Genomic DNA, 20,996 nt, shown 5'->3' with positions numbered 1-20,996 from the left:
CACTTAGCTGTCTTGCTGGCTAATTAACTAAAATATCTTTGTAATCTTGAAACTCAATCAGTAGATGGGCTTCCCAGCATTATTGCAAAATACACCCTGTCCATTTGAAATGCTAAATTCTGAAACAAAGATTGTATGTCTTTTCCTTTTGTATACCTTCTTCAAATGTATTGTAGTAGTTTAACTGCTGTAAAAGGGTGTTATGTGTTGAAATAAACTCATTTCTCACAGTGGCTCATGTATTAATCATAGCTAAAATGAAATTCAATATATTGGGTCACAGGAAACACTGCTAAGTGCTAAGTTGACTGTCCATTTACAGGAATGGGTATTAAGGATCTAACATTATCATAATGGTTTTATAAGTGTACTTAAAATGTAGCCTAATTGAACTTGAGCTGTATACAAAGAAGATGTGTCTGAGTTCAGGGGCAGAGCCATTAGGTGAGCTTTCTTATGTCCTATTTCAAACAAACATACAAAGAAAGTACTCAACTGACCTAAAAATAGGACTGAGGGAGACAATGAGACTGTACATTTATAGCTTCTAGCAAGTCGACAAGCGAATGCATAAACAAATTACCACCCAAAAAAAAAAATACTTGGGAGATTAAACCATCGGAAAGTCCCTTATCTACAAACCCCTGTATATTTATAACAAGTGCTGTACTCCACAAACCAACATATTCCAGTGTATCTTTTACAGTTTCTTGTACTCTTAGATTAAAGTACATAGGAGCAATTAATTCATATTTTAATTTCAAATCTGTGTCTCTATAAAAATGCGGGTTTCATATTTAGCCCTTACATTTCACAAGGTGCTTTATTATTTTATGCAAATCATCCAATCCATTTTTAAGATTATAAATTATTTGTACTCAACAAAAATAGCAACACAGGACAATGAGATAGAGAGGATTTTCAAATTATTGGATAAGATTTAACTTGCTAGCTGTTATACTAGTGAAAAGGGAAGTGAAAATCTAAATTAAATGAGCCCCGAGAGCAGAATACCCAAGAGAATTCTAATACGATAAATAACTTTTCAGGGCTTCCTTATTGGTTGGTGTTTGTTTTTCCATGATAACAAGGGAAATTAAATCCCTATTCAGTTTACTGGTGCAGAGAGGCCTGAAATAACTGGTGCACATGGTCCTCCCTTTTTGCTAGAGAGCAAGAGAGAGAGAGAGAGAGAGAGAGAGAGAGAGAGACATGAAAGGAGAAAAAGCTAGAATATGAGAAATTGGGAGGAACAGAGAGCAAGAGAGTGCGGAGAGCCAGGACCTTGGGAGCAGGCAGTTAGAAAAAGAGACTCCTGCTCTCTAGTGGGCTTGTCGTGTGTCAGCGGAGACAGCTGCAGCTGAGTTTGACAGGTCGAACATCACGGCAGCAGGGCAGAGGGCCAGAGCCGGGCAGGAGCCTGCACTGCGCTGCATAGCCAGGGCTCAGCGCTAAGACTGGGGGCCACTTCGTGGCACCAGGGGGGCTTCCTATTAATCAGCCGACAGAGACGCCAAACAGAAGAACGTCTTACAGTCAGACCACAGCAAACGCAGTATGTATTTTCTTCCAGCTCTGATCTGAAGAGATCTTTTCTAAGAAAACTAGGCATGAAGAGATGGGGAGTGGTTTTAAAACACTATGCTACAATCTTTCCTTATCCCTTTGGAAAAAAAACATGAATGATTGAGTTCAATGGTAATCCTGTTTAAAAGACAATCAGTAACTTTCTATTGACTTTCTTATTGACTGATATATATATATGTGTGTGTGTGTGTGTGTGTGTGTGTGTATGTATATATATATATATATATATATATATATATATATATATGGCAGCCATTCCATTCATATTTTTATTTGGAATTTGGGAGAAATGTTGTCAGTAGTTTATAGAATAAAACAAAAATGTTAATTTTACCCAAACACCTACCTATAAATAGTAAAACCAGAGAAACTGATATATATATATATATATATATATATATATATATATATATGAGAGAGAGAGAGAGAGAGAGACACACACACACACACACGTGTTTGAAACTGTAAGAAATGTAAATGGTTTTTACCACAGAATACATTTTTATTAAGGGTTATATACAATTGAGATTTTTGATTAAGGTAAGTTAGGTAACAAAGGTAACAATGTTGTATGTTTTTAAGGAATATTGAAGTCCGAAGAATGCACATTTGCAGTGTTAGTTCAACATTGAAATCACACGAACTCTTTTAAACAGATTAAATTAGTAAAGTATCACTAAACTGATTCATTTTACCCTTGAATGATGCAACAGACATGTTTTTGTACGTCTTACAAGAGGCAGAGGAATCTCAAGGGATGATACAATAATAGGTTATAAATAAAAATAAAATACTTTTCGGACAATATGGTGTATGAAATGTTCATCAAAAGGAAATCAATGAACTGTGGTTTTTAATCCATACCGTTGGTTAGTGCATTACTAAATAGGCAAATGTGTCTCTTTAAATTGGCAATTGACAAAATACATTTAAATCATGTTCTATATTTATGGTGGTGTTGTTGAAGTTTGAAGAGTGATCATCTCTGCAGTTAGTATGTTTCCCTGTCCCCTATTTGTTCTTATCTTTTTTTTAAATCTATTTTTATGGAATAGTGACACAATTTGGACAGAGTTCACGTGATACTTTCTTGTCTTAAGGTTTTAATTTAATTGAAACCAGATAAATGTGGTCGAAAAGTCTGTCCCACAGAACATCATCTCAGCTCCTTTCTCCCTGGACTAAGTCTCTCTGAGAGCAACTGATAAAGCTGATGTCAAGCTTTCAGTTGTGCAACCTGTAGCACTCGGAGAGGAACCAAGCCTGAACCAGGTAATTTGACTTTTCTCTTTTTTAGCAGAAGTTGTGACACTTCCTGTGGGAAGTGAAAAGTTTCATTACAGACCATAAGTCATGTATCTGAAATGTGTATTTCAAGTGATCCACTAAAATGCATTGTTTCAAGTGACTGTAGATTTTAGGGCATGTTTATGAAATGCCTTTGTTTTGTGCGTTTTGTATTTCCTCTGGGAAAGGTGGACAGTTGAAAGACCATGTCTGAACTTGGCTCTGACATCTAAACTGATTGTTGTAAATGTCTGTTACATTATCTAGGCTATGCTTTCTGTATGTGGTAGGATTTACTAACATAAAAGCCTGACTCTGTTAAACCATTATAAAAACCTGCAGTCTACACTGCTATAAGATCATACAAGTGCTGGAGTGGTTGTATCATGATGATTTTTCCAGTGGTCATCTGGTGAGTCAGCAATTAACGCATCATCTGTGTGGAAAACACTAGAGGGGCCATGTGTGTCTCTTGTAGGCATCTTCTGTTGTGTTCGAAAAGGCCACATGCTCCATTGTCTAAACAGAGTGCAGCAGCCTGAGAGATAAACATTTAAAAGGTGAAATATAGGCTATTCGTTTTATTTTACATTATTTGTTCATCGTGTTGTAGGATTTGCAGCTCTCCCACACAGGGTATTTGAATGGTTGTATCCATTCATATGTATGTTTGGCTCTAGTTCAATGATAGGGTTTGTAGCTGAGATGCAGTGGGTTTTTACGGCTCTGAAATGTATGTGTGTGTGTGTTTGGTAGGGGAGGACCTTGTGTTTGTATTTAAATTATTGAAACCCTCACATATTTCTTCTTCACTGTGCATTAGTGGAGCGGTGCTGCTATGACAGGTACCTGAAGATTGCTTCTAACCTGATTTGTTTATGAGCAGTGAATTACGGTGATGATTCAGCAGACGTGTAGTATCTTCAGTTCTGAACTATGTAGCACAACCAATAAATGCATAACTCGCAGACAAAATCACATACTTAAAAAAATCTTAAGAGCACTGTCAGGAGGAAAAGAGGTCGGGGTTAAATCGGAAAAACCAGTGGGCACTGACTTGGGCAATATGATTACAGTATTTATTTCCAGTAGAACTTGACATGAACTGTTAGCATTCCTAAGGTTCAGCAGTCCACTTAGTTAGACTAATCCAAAGCAGATAACATAATTTAATTTTGATTTAAATATAATTTACTGCATCAAGTGTTTTAACTGGAAACAATGAAAAAGGTGAAGTTGCTTTCGAAGCATCTGCATCATAGACCTTGTATGGCTTTTGCAACGGCTTTCAAAAAGTAACTTGTTAACATGGTCTTTTTTTTTTTGCACTTCATAAAAACAGGAAATGAGGAGAGAATCTCACTTTCAGTTTTAAAGTGAAATGAAGTCATGGAGAAATATTAGATTTATTTGTACTATCCATTAAAAACAAATCAAACTAAGAGAAACACAGATATTATTTAACAAAAAGGAATCTGGCATCTTCCATTATTACTACATAAAGACATGCCATTGTTTCTGTAAAGTTAGTAAGAATAACAATGTTTTCCAAATGGGCAGTGTGGTATAAAGACTGAATAATCAAAGGCTGTGAGATTTTCCCTTTGGGTGGTTTTTGAACAATGTAATTAATGCAACAAAATAATAGAGACATTTCAAATTTGAGCACAGAGGCAGGGGACGGATGATTATTCAAACGTGGGCGTTGATTAAAGCAATACTTTTAAATAAATTTTAATTGCAGTATAATCATGCAGCTCATGCAATAGTGGAATATTACTTAATCATAAAGTTTTAGAATTGTGTGATCAGTTCTGTGTGATTGTATTTTTCAAGATTGATGACTCACTGAGTTGACCATCTAAATAATTTGTAAGCAGGTTATACCATTTTGCAATTACTATACCAAGGTTTCGTGTATCAAGACCCAACTCCTCAATTCTGGGAGATTTATTGTAATTTAAAAACTTTGCAAAACCCAATCATTATTTGCACTATTTCTAGTCATTTCTAGTGAATTGTCCAAAAATGTGCTGCTCTATAAACTTTCTAAATTTCAATTTGTGCATTTTTATGCAGTATAGAAATGGTGCTATAATCACCCTTTAATATACCACAGCATTTTAAAGGGAAAGGAAATGTAAAAATAATCTCTGTTCAGGGGTATCAAGGAATCTATTTCCTAGGATGTTTAATCTTATGAATGGAGCATATGGCAAGGTTTCAGTTTGAGTCTGTATGGTATGTGCTGTATTTTATTATTTAATGCAAATACTTCTGTATTCAATTGTCTGCCGTGCCCCTGCATGGTCCTTCTGTGAAAAAACAATGTTTACACTTACTGCAGTGCAAGGTACAGATGGTAGGTTTCATAGACCAGTAGCTTGAAAGATTCCTGTAACTTTATCTCAAACAATACAAATATTAAACCACACCCACAAAGTTAAATATCCTGCAGGAGGAAATGTGGGTTTATTTCTCTGGCTATCTTTCTCCTACTTTTTCCTCCACACCTGCCTGCCTTCCTTCCTTGATTTTCAGAGAAGGTCCTTAACCTGGAGCTAGATCCCTCTTGAAGTCTTTCCTATTCCCTTATCTTCCTTTCCTGTAATCCTTCTCGGTCTAAGTAGCAGCAGATGCTTTTCATGTGCAGACTTCTCCTATAGAAGTCTTGGCTCCTTCCTCACCTTCTTTAAGAGCCCCCACCCCACTCGCAAATGCTCAGTAGGAATTGCTAAGAGATGACTGTATTTCCATTCCCTTTGAACAGAGCATTTGTCAACTACAACTTAACTAAAATGCTGTTAGACTGCCATCATCCAAGACACTGACCAAATATAATCCTGTGAAGCAGGTTCCCCTGAACATAAACTTTACTCAACATGGTTTACTTTGATTCTACATGCAGAAGCACAATCTTGCTTTTTATATTAAAAAAAAAAAAATGTATAGAAGTTTTTATTTATAGCATTGCAGTAGTGACTTGCATCTAATATCCATTTTATCTGTTACAAGCTGAAGCTTTATTTATAGACTTTTAGACAGGTCTCATCATCTTCTTCCAGAAGGCTAAAATCTGTCTTATTTCTAAAGCTGTTTGGGAAATTTCCAAACTCCTTTGACCTGCTATTTCTGGAGAAAACGTAGGAGTTGACTTAAATGTTTTTTTTTTCCATTCTGTCTATGCAGCGCGGTCTCAAGCAGTGTACGTATCGGCTAGACAAGCTGACACACTGTGCCATTTCCCCTCTTAACAGTAACTGTTATCCAGCAATGATACTGCTTACAGAACCTTCCATGTGTCACATTTAGGATCTTATTTTACCATCATGGCCACTTATAGCTGTCTGCTTGTTTCCATTTATCTTATTATTGCCATAACTACCCCAAGTCCTTCTCTCCACTCTACCTGTGGCATTAGAGCACAAAGCGGTAGAATTTTTTCTCTTTAACAAAGATATCGGGGGGGCATTTTTACTTTAATATAATGCCACTGCTGCCTTTTACCACTGTAGTTCAGAAGCTGCAGATTTAGTTTTTGATATATTGCTAACCCAGGAATGTAGATCAATTCATCTGTAGGTTAGGCCTACATCCCAGATTAAAAATAATAACAAGATGCAAAGTGTCCCTGATTATAATCACAAATGGGAGGTATGATGGCAGCATAAATGTCTGAATGGGGGAAATTATTCTTCAAATTACTGTATCAGATGTAAGGTGAATGTCTTTGTTATTTGTACTGCTGTTTCCAATGCTGTTAGTGATTTACTCCGACCGTGATGGTACAGGTTGTCTAATGTTTGACCAAAATGATTCTTATGTGTTTTTCATTAATTGGCTGTGCTTGCTGTAAGCAGTGCGATCAGCAGAGCATGCATGCTTTTCAAGCTGTTTTGAATAATGAGCTCTGTCTCATTCTCTTCCATCGATCTGGATCTTTGGAAATCTCTAGACTGGCTGGATGGTTCTGTAGAATCTGTCTGTTTGAGTATCTGCATAGTTGTTATATTTGTATGAATTAAAGGGTGTTTTACCTAGATACATACATATATACATATATACATACATACTTTTCATGCTTCCCATTTGACTGTGGTTAGAGATGTATGTTTTTAGTAAAAATGCAGATTGTAGTAGCCTGTATGCCTTTCTGTGAATAAGATACATACCACTCTTCCAGATCGAGACAATCATATAAGAAACTATTAAAAATGTAAAATTGAAAACATATCAAATAATGCCGGATGTCACGAGTTAGTGCAGAAACTACACCCGGACATCCTGGATAGTGGAAAAGCAAAGAATCACCAGATTTGTCTTCCCAACAGTATTATCAAGTAGCTTCTCAGGATGTTATGACATGACACTGAAGTTTGACATCCGCCAATATTTTGACATTTTTTGTATTTTTTTTTTTTTTAGTTTCTTATATGATGTACTCAATCTTGAAGAATGGCATTTATCTTGCTTATACACTATAAGAACACATAAAGACATATGTGGTATTTATATATTAGGCCCCACTAATTTTAGAATTAGTGGGACCTTACCTTTAAAAAGGTTATTTGCATTTGAAAATAATAGATTATAATACAGAAATCTCTTATTTATTCTTATTAAACCAAATGGCCAATATACAGCTCTGGAAAAAATTAAGAGACCACTCCAAGTTCAGAAATCAATCTTAAGTGGTCTCTTAATTTTTTTCAGAGCTGTATAATGTGAAATGTCATACACTTTAACAGGAACGTTTAATCAAATTCTATAATCCATTTCTGTTTTCTGTTTCAGCACTACGACTTTATGCAACTTTTTATTTACATTGTTCTTATGTTAAGCAAGTCTGAAATAAATGACTGTTGTATGTTCACATCATACTGGTTAATGGCTACTTGGGACAACATAAATCTAGGGAATTCGTAGACCATGCCAGAATAGTAATGGCCCACTCTGTTTTTCTGACAGCTTGGGATTTTAAATTCAAGAAGCAGTTTAATGAATTGGTTTGAAATTCAGCCCATATTCATAAAACTTTAATCTTATGCTGACTTCACCACCCCTTTTGGCAAAAGATGAAAAACAAACACCCAGTGGTACAACATAAAACTAAAAAACATTAATTTAGATCTGTTAATGTAAATCAACACTCTGAATGTTTTATGTGACACCTCCCCATTTATTTGTACTGAATTTTTCCTCTGTAAGAAAAAACGTGTTCACAATCAATGACCTGTCTCTGTTCAGAGCTCTCTAGGGTGTGGGGTAGAGAGATATGTTGGGTGTTGATAAAAACGGACTACCACACCTAGGGACTAAGGGATTTCTCGAAGTCTTGCTTGTATACTTTTTAAATTTCTTTATTTTTTATTTATTTAGTTCTCACAATGAGTTTTGTGAAGATGGCCCTTTGTGTCTTGTATTGGATTGAATACTCAGATGTGATGGTTTTGAAAGCTCGGCACTAATTCTGTTTGTTACAGATATGAGTCATGGCAAGGTAACGGACCAATTTAGGGTCAAGTTAGTCAAGAAGGACAAATGTTATTTTTATAATTTTTGATAATATTCTACATTCCTTTTAGGAGAGCTCAGATGCGGAATGTTCTATAGAATTCTATAGGTTTTGGCATTTTATATTTTTATGGAAATACTGTGTGTGTGTGTGTGTGTGTTTTAAGGGTTTTTTCTTTCCATTTTGAACAATCTTAAGAAAATGTTCATTAAAGGTTTCTTGTTGTCATCCAAGCACATCAAACCCTAATTTGAAATTCTTTGGAAGGGTGTGAAGACTGCATCACACACAAGAAAGCCACATGGTCATTGATATGTTTTCCAGTACTAGATTCAAGTATTACTTATAGCGCTAATTAACTTTTTTTTCATTATAATTAACTTATGCTACTCCTCTGCATAATATGTTCTTGAGGGGAAAAGAGTGTTATGATACAATGACGCATACAGAAAGTAAATAATTCAGTTATTTTATTCATTTTTCTCATAGTACTATTTAAATATTTAAAACACGTATTTGTTTTCCTGAAATGTCTGCTAATCTGCTCACTGAGGTCTATGAATCAGCTGGAAGTTTCGCATCCAGAATATTTTGTTCCTGTTGGTTTATGTTACTTAAACTTATCCTACAGATAACTGACAGAACTCTGACAACCCTGCTGATGCCTGCTGTCAAAGACCAAAGCAACTCTTGGACTGAGTTTTGCAGAAATATTTCCCAAATTTGCAAACAGCCCTGGTTTCTTTATCTGTGGATGCTAAAATAAAGCTTTCTCCATATGGACAGGTTTTCACACTGCATGTAAAAGTGGGCAGAAAGTGTAGATTCTGTTATTATGCAGTACCTGTGCGTCCTCTTAGACTGCCTTGCCATTAATCTGGAGCATGAAACTATACATAAGAAATGTTTAGGAACATTCGTAATTTAGGGAAATGAATCCATAACTCATAAACCCAGATTTACTTTGTGTAAGATGCATTCTTGCCTTGAAAAGCTTCTTAAGCTGGCAGCCGTAATGAGACATTATTATGTGTGTTTGTGTATGGAGCTGCTTATTTTTACATTTCATTTTTATTTAGATCATTAGAGGAAACACAGGCGGGATGAAAAATGCATTAGGTTTTATTACAGTGCTGATTGATTTTGAAGTCTAATGTGACAGATTGATGTTGACCTCGAAGCCCATTGTGCTATTTTTGCTGTTTGCCTGAGGTAATCCCTTTCTGAAGAAAAAAAAACAATGTACGCGTTTTTTCTTGTCAGTGGTTTCTTTGATTATTTGTTTGGAGGGGAGACAATTTCTACTATTGTAATTGTTTCTCTACTGTTGACATTTTCTTAATCTGCCTGATGAAAGCACTAGAGCCCAAAGCATTTTTAAGGTGTGATACAGCCTTAGCTGCTATGAGTAAGAAAATTAGAAAATGTCAACTTTGCGGGCATAGCATCCAACGTCAGATATTGATCTGAACTGAAAGTATGAGAAGGCAGGAGGCAGAAAACCAAGACATGGGCCACAGGGCGTTCAGGCTATTGCTAGCATAGTCTGTCAAATTATTTTTTTTAATGACAATGCTGCTCTTTACAAAAGCTTGGTAACAGAGGGAAATATTATGAATAAATCAGCAAGCGTTAAAATATACCGTGTGCAGTTTGGCATCATAATAAATCCGTTGGAAATTATCTGCTGAACTAGTGCTGCTGTACATGAGTGCTCGGTCTCCGTTCAGAGGTCTCTAGGGTGTGGCGTAGAGTGAGATATTGGGTGTTGATAAAATGATGAACGGAGTACCACACCTAGGGACTAAGGGATTTCTCAAAGTCTTGCTTGTATACTTTTTAATTTCTTTATTATATATTTCTCTTTTCGATTATTTATTAATAACAAGGAACAAGTAAGCCCTTTAGCGGGTTGGGTATGGAGTAATAAAAGCCCCCGCAACATTAACAATGATCTTCTGAATGACCCACATTTGTGTCTTATGCACTCTCATACATTTTAATCTACTGCATCGTGAATTGTGCAGTAACTATAACACATACACAAAGCCTAACAGAAACACTGGAATGAATCAAAACACTTAAACTCGATTGAATCATTATTACTGAGGGGGTTGGAGACAGAAATACCAATAACCTGCCTGAATCAACTGCTGGATGGAATGGTTTATGATGTAAACTGGCTGCTGCTGCTGCAAAATCACACTGATATGCTCTGGGTCCAGAGACTGGCATTTGCATATTTATATTTATACATATACCCTAGTATGTAAATATAATGCAGAGAGATTGCTGTTATGATTTTTCGTTGTTTTATTTTACTTAGGTTTTTTTTTTTTTTTTTTTTTTTTTGCTTTTTGTATTTCTTTGCTGTTACAGTTATTGCATTTTGCCACTTCATGGAGTTGGAGAGTTTAGTTGAAGCTTCCCTGCTGTCAGGTTTGACTTTATTATTGAAAAGAGAACAACCTGTTGAAGGTGCTGTAAGACTGAAAAGAACCATAAAAGGCAATAGAACGGTCTAAAATATATATATATATATTATTATTTATTTATTTTATTTATTGGCAGACGCCCTTATCCAGGGCGACTTACAACATAAGTGCAAATAAAAGTATAAAAGTATAATATATTATAAAAGTATTGGGTAAGTAACTGAAATATATTGTCAGAGTGAAAGATTTGGTAATAAAAAAAAAAAAATCCTTTGTTCCTCTTCAGCTCCATATGCAGGTTTGCAGTTAGGAATAGAGGTCTGCTTAGTGGTACAGGGGAGGGCCAGGAGGCAGGCTTACTGTGACATATTTTACTCCTTACTGGAATTTTCTGCTCACAAGACTCCAGTTGAAGGGTTCCCTATCATTGCCTGGTTTTAACTTTTGAATCTATGCTGCATATCTGACAGATGATGGGCTGGCAGATAGTCAAAGGTTTCTCTGATGTCTGAACTCTCCGAAACCCCCAGTACTTGAAACCGCATTCATCCAATGCTGACCTGGATATTGTGACACTACCTCCCTGCCAGGACTGTGAACTGGGAAAACCTGGAGCTCGGAGAAATCCTGTTTTTACTGTCATGCGGAAAAACGTTGTGTCGCGAAGCCTGGAAATGCGCAGGCAGGAGCAGCTGACCGAGATGAGCGTCAGTGTGAACTCTACCTGATGGTTTGTGAGCAATTCTTTAACTATGCCAGCTTCAGTTTACATAAGTACAGGTTTCTGTTGGAAGCTTCGCCTGTCATCCTGTTGTCACGTTAGTTATTCTTATCTGCTGTAATGTGTGGGGAACGCTGTCTGTGGAATAGCGTTCATCCTGTAATTGTGTTTCTGGATTTGCTGCATTTGCGACAGCCTTATGCCCTGTTTATTAGTCATGGGAAAACGTGGAAAAGTCTTACAAACCTCACTTTACAATGTCAATATTGTTTTAAAGGGGGTGTGTGTGTGGGGGGGTGGAAGGCGTGGGGGTGTAAAGTCATAAATCTAGAAACCTGAGAAAAAACTGTGTGAAAATCCTCTTAATTAGAGTAATGCTTAAGTCATTGAGTACAATTGTGTGCACTCCACAGTCCTGATTGAGATTTGACTTAAGCAAAATAAAAAAACAGTATTTTGTTCAGTCTGTGTTTAAACAATGCACAAGAGCTCACTAATCTTCCTTATAAGCCTGCATAAGTAATCCAATACAATGACTATATTAAAAAGTTGCCATACTCAAGACTATCATACGTAATATGAATTAATTAATACTTTTTTCCCCCTATTTCATAAAGATATTAAATGCAAACATGTTGGTTTAAATATTGTGAATGGTGTCACCTAAAGAAAAGATTACTTTAATTGCTTGTGTTAGCAGTATTTGGGTTTATAGTGAACGGAGCACAGTGTGACAAATCTCTGCTGATATCATTACACTTTATTCCTCTCTCAGTGCTTTTCTTTGGTTTGGTATTGAAAATATACTTCTATCACATTCCTGAAGGTGGATAATTATTGCTTTTAGAAAGATTATTCATACAATAAAGACAACCAAAGGAGGGAAATCAGGTCCATCAGAAATATATTGTCTCTGTTAATGGCTGTAAGTTACAGGACCCTCATCTTGAAATGGTAGTGTGATGGCATTTTGATGCATCTCAGTGCCTCCCAGGGTATGAGCTTAGAAATTAAATGTATATCACTAACATTTAGATACCAACCCAGGCATCATAAACTGAAGTCATCTGCTTTTTCTTTTTTTTCTTTTTTTTTGTATCATATGATATTTTCCAGGTCCGGAAGGTATGAAGAGGGTGACATATAGTGAAAGATGAGGTCCCCAATTTGAATCTCTTTAGCCAAAACCTTTTCTAGCAAAACATATATTTGTGATCTCATTCCAGTTGTGCCTACATTCTCGTCATGTGTGTAAATACTTAACCTACATTGTGTTATTTTCTGCATACATTTGCTATTATATAGTTTTAGAAATTCCAACACAAGTGTCTCTAGAATCTTTTCCACTGTTTTGCCACAAAGAGAAATATATTAGTTTGGCAAAAGACTGATTAATTGAAACACTTATTTGCCACATTTCCTTGTATTAATTCATTATGGAAGATCAAAAAAACAGACACCACGTTAATTAGTTATCACAGGAGTATATTAATGGTATTGTAGTAGTGGAGGGAACTCTTGGGAGTTGAACTTCTTCCGAAGTGCCAAGTGCACCGGGTTTGTGAGAAATGATGCGTGCTTTTGCCAAGGAGCAGGAGAGTTGAACGACTCTATCTTGGTGTGATAGCAATGAAGACCTGCCTGGCTAATTTTGTGTTATTGTCACTCTTGTGTTTTGCTGCTAAACAAAAAGCAGAAGAAATATGGCCAGTTTTCTTGCTTTAAACAGCACTGCTTGGCTAAAGGCATGACCCAGTAATAATTCTGCTTCTTTTCAGTAGGAGTGTTGTTGTTATTTTTTTATTCTTATTTTTTTTTATTTGTATTACTGTTTTAATTTTTTATTTGGTTTCACTGAGTTTGCATGCTCTGCCCTGCACATGGTCTAACTCATTTTGTTTTGTTCTTCCCTTTCCCTCCTCTCGTCCTGCTGCTGCGCCACCTCTGCCGTTGCTGCTTGATGCTTAAAACAAACCAAACAAACCAAACAATCACACAAACACAAAACTGTTCAACCCCATCTGGCTGGATTCTGTGACTGCCTCCCCTTCACCAAATCCCCCCACAAATCTACTAACAGCACCATGGAGAGATCAGAGACCACCTTGCAACATCAAGTAAGTGTCTGACCTTTCTTTGGCTTGAAACAGAAAATGAACTAGAAAAGCAAGCGTAACATTTTGCTAAAGGCCAGGGGCTTATCTCTGTAACGAAGTCCAGTGCTGTACTTTTCACATCGCATATTACTCACACGTAGAGTGCAAGGGTGTGTGTGATGAGGGGAACTTTATCTTAACTAATGAGCAAACATCAGGAGCAACTGTGTTCGACATATACTAATGTAATGTAACTAAAGGCAAGTATTTATCTCGGATGAACCATGTTTTTTTTTCTCTCTGTTCATCAAATAAAGAAATAGGAGGTATGCATTAATTATACACATCAAATAGGATAAAATATGTACATTGGTGTTTCAATGTAGTTAAGATAAATAATATACTCCCTGTATATCAAACAGCTCCCCTTGTTCATTACCTTAGCTTTGTTTCAATGCAAATGTATGTTGCTCTGGGAAATGTTTCTTTTTTACTATTGTGTATATGTATTATATATTAGTACAAGCTCTGAAGGAAATAAAAATGTGTAACATCTATCTTCCTCATCTGAAAAAAGAGAATATCCATCAATCCATCATTTCCAAACAAACGCATCTCTTTGTGTCTCCCAGTTTGTGTCTGAAATATTCATATTCACGCCCTTCACTTCTACTGTTGACCCCTTTTTCTACTTCCCTTGATGAGGCTGAGCATGCTGCCTGACTCATTTTGTTATTCTGTAGTGGTTTGTGTATCATCACCTTGGAAATTAGATGTTAAATGCCATGCTCCACATAGCAGCCTGCTGGATCTAGTACATTCCTGCTTTCTGTGGTATTAGGGTTTTTAATAACAAAAAACAGAATTGTTGCAATGGATTTTTCAGTGTGTTTTCTGGAGCATTAACCTGGTGAAATGTCATTGCTGAAAGCTTTTTCATTGCCTGCGTCTTATGTTTAAGACATTATTGAGACAAAAGAAGAAAAATTGTATTATGCCTTGTGCAGCTTGAAACAGAAGGAAGAACATGTATTGTATATTTGTACATTCTGCTCAGTACCAAGCCTCTCTTATTGCTGAAAACTAAAACTAAATGATTTTGATGTTGTTCATTAAAGTTAACTGGCCCTAAGCACATTTCTATCCAGTGTTCCATTTTGTTTAATTTTGTACTGTACCCACTTTAGCTAAAGCCTTATATTTGCAGCTTGACACAGGCCTCAGAATAACCCAATTGCAATTGCTTGGTTCTTAGAAAACTGTACTTAATAGATGTTGTTTGTTAACTTAGATTTTTTTTTTGTCCTTTGACAATAACTAACACAAAGAAAACTCACAGCTTTGCACAAACTGTGCCTGTTAAAGTGTAAATATCCTTCTTCGTCAGTTAATTAGGTTGGGTTTCCACCTTTCAATCTCCTTCCTACTGTTTCCATTTAGCAGTAATGACACAAAGCAGCAGGTACCCGTCCCCTGCCTTCCTGCGGCTGTTCCTTCAGCGAGTGGAGGATTTAATTGTCCTACTCCGCTAGCCAATCAGTGAGCGGCTACTATTCTGAAATGACACACTTTACAAGACTATGCAGGGTGAGGCCCTGTTTAAAACCACAATAATGTCATTTTCTTCGAGGGTCAAAAAGATACAGGCCCTGATTCAGAAGTGCAAAATTGTTCCTGTTTGCAGAATGAGTTTGCAAAAGCAAATAGGTTGTCACTACAAGAACTAAATGCAAATGCAAATATGTGACTTTTTTACCAAATGCATTTCAAATGATTGTCCATGCAGAATACATTAATTGATTATCACTTTAAAAACATAACTATATCTTTTGTTTTTCTATAATTATTTGGACAGAGGCCTTGATCCAAGGTGAAATACAAAGATCACAGTTTATACAATAGTAGCATTAAGCAAACATTAACACATGTGAGTTGTCAGCAGATCTCTGTGGGTTTATTGAGAAATAACATGGATATATCTAATAAATGCAGTTTAAAGGGCAAGTAAGCACAGCAGAATACAACATTGAAAGTAAACTGGTATGTTGCATGTCTGATCTTCCCTATCAGGGGTTGTGCACAGCTCAATACTGCAAATGCTTTAATAACATGTTTTGCAAGCTTTATTTCAAAACAAATGCAAGCATTGTTTTCGGATATTCATATTCCAAGTGAAATGCAAATAGGATACATTTAAAAGCTATTCGTTTGCATTTGACCTCGTGTCTGCCCTGACCTAGTGCTAATGTTTGTATTTTTTAATGCAGTCAAAGACAGTATCATTCTGTGCTCAGTAGCAGTGCAAAGTAGCGCTGGGCACACATGCATCTAATACTTGGAGGGAATATAGTTTAAATGTGGGGGTGTGTTTATGCTCTGTGTGTCAGTGATGAATCACTGAGGTGACAGAAGACCCAGTTGTTTTCTAAATAATATTCATATGAATATAGGTAAAAAGATAGATTGACAGGCAAAGATTTGTATACTGATTCCAAACTGGGCTGTGGGTTTGCTGTATACACTGTGAACACACACTGGCACAGACAACTTGCCAGCTTCCTACTCTTAGCAAGTCAACACCATGGCTGTGGCCCATTCCCTGTTTTCTGAAGCGCTGCCTCTCCTCGGCAGTGTGTTCACACCGACAGTGCACTCGCCGCCTCCTGTCAACACTGCAGGTTACCACTAACGTCACCCTGTAACCATGTGCTTCATTAGGCATGTAAACACATCATGTGATTTGGCAAGCAACTAAGGGTTCTAGCTTTGTAAGAACTGTAACTGTTGTTGTTTTGCCCTTATGGATCTTAGTTATTTAAATGTTAACCATAAATAATGCTGTCAATGAGTGTAGGTGCTTGCAGAACGTGTTGCATATTTGTAATGGAAAAAAGTTTACATTTTACTTGACTATGTACACACAAGTTACACCTTTACACCTACTATATGGAAGGTCAACTGTAAAGTACAGGACAGCTATACCATTTGAAACCTATTACATTTTTTTGGAAAACAAATATTGATTTCTTTGTGGATATGAATTTTATTATCTGCAGTCAGTATCTGCAATCTAAAAGTCTGAAATAAATAATAACAGGTATGTTACGGGTATTTTCAGTCTGAAGGAAAAATGTATAGGAAAGGCTAGAAATGTAGAATTGTGAAGCCAAATTGGATGCACTGATTGTTTGTACCACTGGAGGGCAGTATTGACTATTATTTGTTTTTTGTTTTTGCTTTTATTACAAGAAAAGCCTAATGAAGGACTATTAATGATTATTTCTATTAATCATGTTTTACCTGAAGTATTTATGGGATGTTTTGACACAATAATGATTAAATGTGGGTGTCCTTACAGCCCAGGGGTGTGTCAGTGTGAACCCAGCTCTGATTGTGCCGTTGTCTCTCCCAGCTGCCTTAATGCCCAGTGATGACGGTCAGCCTGTGACTCCTGGGAAGATGAGCCAGCGGCAAGGGAAGGAGGGGCTTCACGCTCAGACCAAAGACCTTCTGTCCGTCAGCTCTCTCAGCCCGGGGGTCAGTTACAGCCATGGTAGGCCAACGAGATCTTAATCTTTCCATGCACAGTGTACTACATCAGAGAGGACTTCTGCTTTATACCCCCAAGATATATGCAAGACATCTTAACGGTGGAAAAATGTTGACCGGGCTTTGTTTGTTTGTTTGTTTGTTTTTATACTAAAAGTAATTCTGCTGTTTTCCACTAGGGGGAACTTTAGTTAAACACAATACCATGAAAGCCAGAAGTTTTACCTTAAACAGCCTGGAAATCTCATTATGGCTGGACCCAGCCTGGCATTACAGTTTTGCATTGCATTAATGATGCACAAGGGAACCTGCATTGCACTGTGTGGTGCTCTGTACTCTTCCTGTTGCCCGGTGACTGTTAGTCGGATGAACACTTCCACAGTTGGGAATGCCACAGGAATACCGGCATCTCAGTCACAGTAAAATCACATGTTAGAACATGTGATGACACAATAGGAGGTTCCAGAAAAAGATAAGGACAAAGCCAAGATGTTGTTATTGTCCTGTGAGTTCCCTTAAATTGTTTTCCTTCAAGGCATTAGACAACTTTGTCAAATACTGGTAACGCCCAGATTAACTGCAGTAAGTAGGCCGTGGATGTTTCCGTTCTCCTGAGCAACAAGCACACAGGGTGATCAAAGTACCACAATTAGTTTGTCAAGACAAGCTCAAGCCTTGCATTTCTTACATTGTTTGCTGTGTGTCAGATAGGCCCAGCTCCCAATTAGGCCTGTGTAATGTTTCCATGACATACTTTACAGTGAAATGTACAGCACCGCCTATGTCAGCGTCTGGGCATCGTGTCCTCACAATATCCTCTGGCAGGCTGTCAACCGTCTTTTGTTTTAATTCCTCACTTCACTTCCCCCTCCATCTAACACATACAAGCCAGAATACTAAGTACATCGTAATAGTTTTTGGTCTTCAGTTAAAGGTTAATATAAGCAGTTGAACCTGGTTGTTAAGGTTGACTTGAAGGTTGAGTAAATTTGCCATATTGTGAAGATGATTTGATAGTTTTATTAATGCACCCATTCAAACCAGACAATCCTATAGTAAGTAAACACAAGACAAGTATAAAGGGCTAAGGCTGGCGACCGTGGACAGCACACTGAGTGGATTTTACTTTGTTAGTTGTGCAGGAGTGTTTCCTGAAAATACAGGTGGATTCAGTTTTCCTCCCCACACTGACAGACATTTATTTGTTTCTTTTTTTTCCCCACCTAAATAATCAAATAAATGACCCTGTGCACTCCTTGTGACAATTAAGAAGGCAAATTAATCAAATTTTATTTTTATTAAATGTTTTCTATTTTTTAATACAGCACTTTAACGCACTTATGGAAACATGGTCCACTCCAAGAGCTGATATGCATAAACATAATTGCTTTTAAAACCTGAACACAAAGACTCTCCTCCCACAAACTGCAAATTGTGAGAGGAAGCTGAATGAATTGTTTTCCACTTTACAGCACCCTATACTCTATTATATTCTCTTTGTAAACAAACTCTTATTCTGTGTGGAATATAATTTAAAGAAAAGTGGGTAACATGATTAATTCATACTGTATACTGAATACTATATATGACATGACTACATGATTTCATTAGTTCAATATGAATTCAGTTTGAACTTTACAGAAAACAAGGCTTTGCTTTAAGTTTAAATCCAGTGGAAAGTTGAATTTGAATACCTCTTGCGCCTTGATGTTTGTAACCCATTGTGGTGTCCGTCGAACGATCTGCTGATATCTTCCATAGTATCCTGTAGTTTAAATTAGCTAATATTTACAGTTTAACTTGAAGCAGAATTATAAAATCAATTTCAATATTTCCTGTTTAATAAAATTTCCACCCATGTATGTAGTTTTGAAGCCTGTAACTTTGCCTGTGGGGAAACTCAGTTTTACAGAAACACAAGGCCAGGATAAATCAATTTTGTTTGTATGTGCATCCCCCACCCTCCCCCACTGTTTCTAGCTGAAGAAACAAATTAAATGAAATACAGTATCATGTTTCCTATTTCTGTGGACTTGTTGTGTCACAGATCAAAATAAACCATTGACACTACGTCCTCAATGGGATTTAGAGGTCCTCTCACTTTAACTGCTTGAAATTCCTCTTCCTCCTTAACTGCCAGAGAAAGCTAGAGGGGCTGGGCTGGGGATAATTTTAAATCCTGTCAGATTAAGGTGAAGTAGGGTTAAAATGGTTAGAGAGGAGAGAGCAGGATTTCCCTGCAGCCAATCTGGACAGAGCAGACTTATTTTCCAATAAGCAGTTGCCCTATGAGGTGTACCTTTGTATGTCGGGACGTAGCGGAACAAAGCTCGTGGAAGGAATCTTTATCTCATCCCCAGCAGTGGGCTGAGCAGAGCAATGTGGACGGAGAGTGGACCTAATACAGCAAGGCTGGGGCTCTGGTTTTGTGTTGTGCTTAGATATCTTCAGACTTAAGGATCAAGGCGGCTGGGGTTGTATCAAACGATAGGGGAGTGTTTTTTTTTTTTTTTTTTTAATTCCTTCTGTGATAGCAAAGGGAAGCTGCTTGTTGGTGCAGGGCAGGGCTCTGCTAGACTGTGATCAGTGGCCGCTCATACAAAAGGCAAGTACTTAGTTGTAATCTGTACCGTGGTAGTGGTGCTTTCCTGTTGGCACATTCTGGGATGGATTAAGGTGTGTTGTGTTTGTTGACATATCTAATGTAAATAGAAAGCCATGGTGAAGATAAAGGAAAAAGAAATGCAAACTATACATAAATCAGGATTGTATTAAAGTACCTCAGGCTGCATTTCTTAGCTTCCAGCAGTGTGGATGTCAAAATTCAAGTTTTAGAGGGAAAACTATTGTGGATAAATTAAAACGCTGACTGCTAAAATGTCTTCAAAGGAACAGTGTGTGCTGTATAGGTATATATGTGTGAGTAATATACAATGATATGCTTCTGTATCAAACTTGTACCCCTTTGGTTATTTCATGTAATCCAATACAAAAAATAGTTGATGTAATAACAAGAGGATTGATTAAAAGAGTGCTACTGGAAACCATTAATTAAGGTGCATTTCTTCCGGATATTGGTTTCAGTGTTGAGTTGACTGTGAATGAATGCTCATGGTTCCTGCTGCTGTTTTGGTTACCTTGTTACTCTCATAAGTGAGACTGTCTTTTCTCTGCTGGAGCTGTCAAAGGTCAGGCATTTCTGCATCATTGTTGGTTGATCCATTGGCATTTGTCCTGCCCAGGTCCAGGTCCAGATAGTGTTTCACTTTTCAAATCTCTGTGCTTGGGAGTTCATGAGATTTAAAATGCCATAATTACTGTAGACATGTTCTATTATTAGAGTCACCACAGTGTTAAGAATTACGCTAGCCAGTGTAAGCTTCATGAGAGCAAACAGGCCACACAGCTCTTAGCTTTGAAAGCTTCATGGGAGACTAGCTAGCCTCAGAGACCTGATGACTTTTTATAATTTACCTTATTAAATAAGTGAACAGAAGGTGTTTAATCTTTTCCAGTACTTTGCGTCTTCCTCAAAAAGGACATACTTCAATCTCTCAGGTGCATCTATATCGTCATCAACAGACACAGAATGTGACACAGCCAATTTGGCTGCTAATATTTGGCAACACAGCATAAAATGTGATGCAGTCCTGTGTTTTTGCAAGCAAAGAGGTCTTGCCTTTGTGTGAATGTATCGGCTGTAGCTTGAGGGTGCAGTTTTTTAAAAAACAGTGGGATTTTCCTGCTGAAGGCAATCAAAATGCGAGTAAAAAAAAAAAGTTGTATCTGGAACTGCAGCAGAGACT

General features: G+C 37.1%; 1 protein-coding gene across 4 annotated transcripts in view; it reads left to right on the top strand.

Moving 5' to 3' along the window:
• osbpl8 (oxysterol binding protein-like 8) overlaps positions 1-20,996 on the top strand; it is a 100,081-nt gene that overhangs the window by 42,831 nt on the left and 36,254 nt on the right. For 2 of the 4 annotated variants that reach the window (XM_066723600.1, XM_066723598.1), the window contains exons 4-5: positions 13,626-13,662; positions 17,054-17,194. In XM_066723600.1, the coding sequence (XP_066579697.1) occupies positions 13,626-13,662; positions 17,054-17,194 (178 nt within the window). Of the gene's footprint in view, positions 1-11,333; positions 11,555-13,625; positions 13,663-17,053; positions 17,195-20,996 lie in introns of those variants that run through there. The other 2 variants (XM_066723599.1, XM_066723603.1) reach the window with 2 other exon arrangements.

This window comes from Amia ocellicauda, chromosome 15 (assembly GCF_036373705.1).
Source record: "Amia ocellicauda isolate fAmiCal2 chromosome 15, fAmiCal2.hap1, whole genome shotgun sequence".
Lineage (NCBI taxonomy): Eukaryota > Metazoa > Chordata > Actinopteri > Amiiformes > Amiidae > Amia > Amia ocellicauda.
The sequence above is the reverse complement of the archived record's forward strand: the minus strand, read 5'-3'. Positions and strand labels throughout refer to the sequence as shown.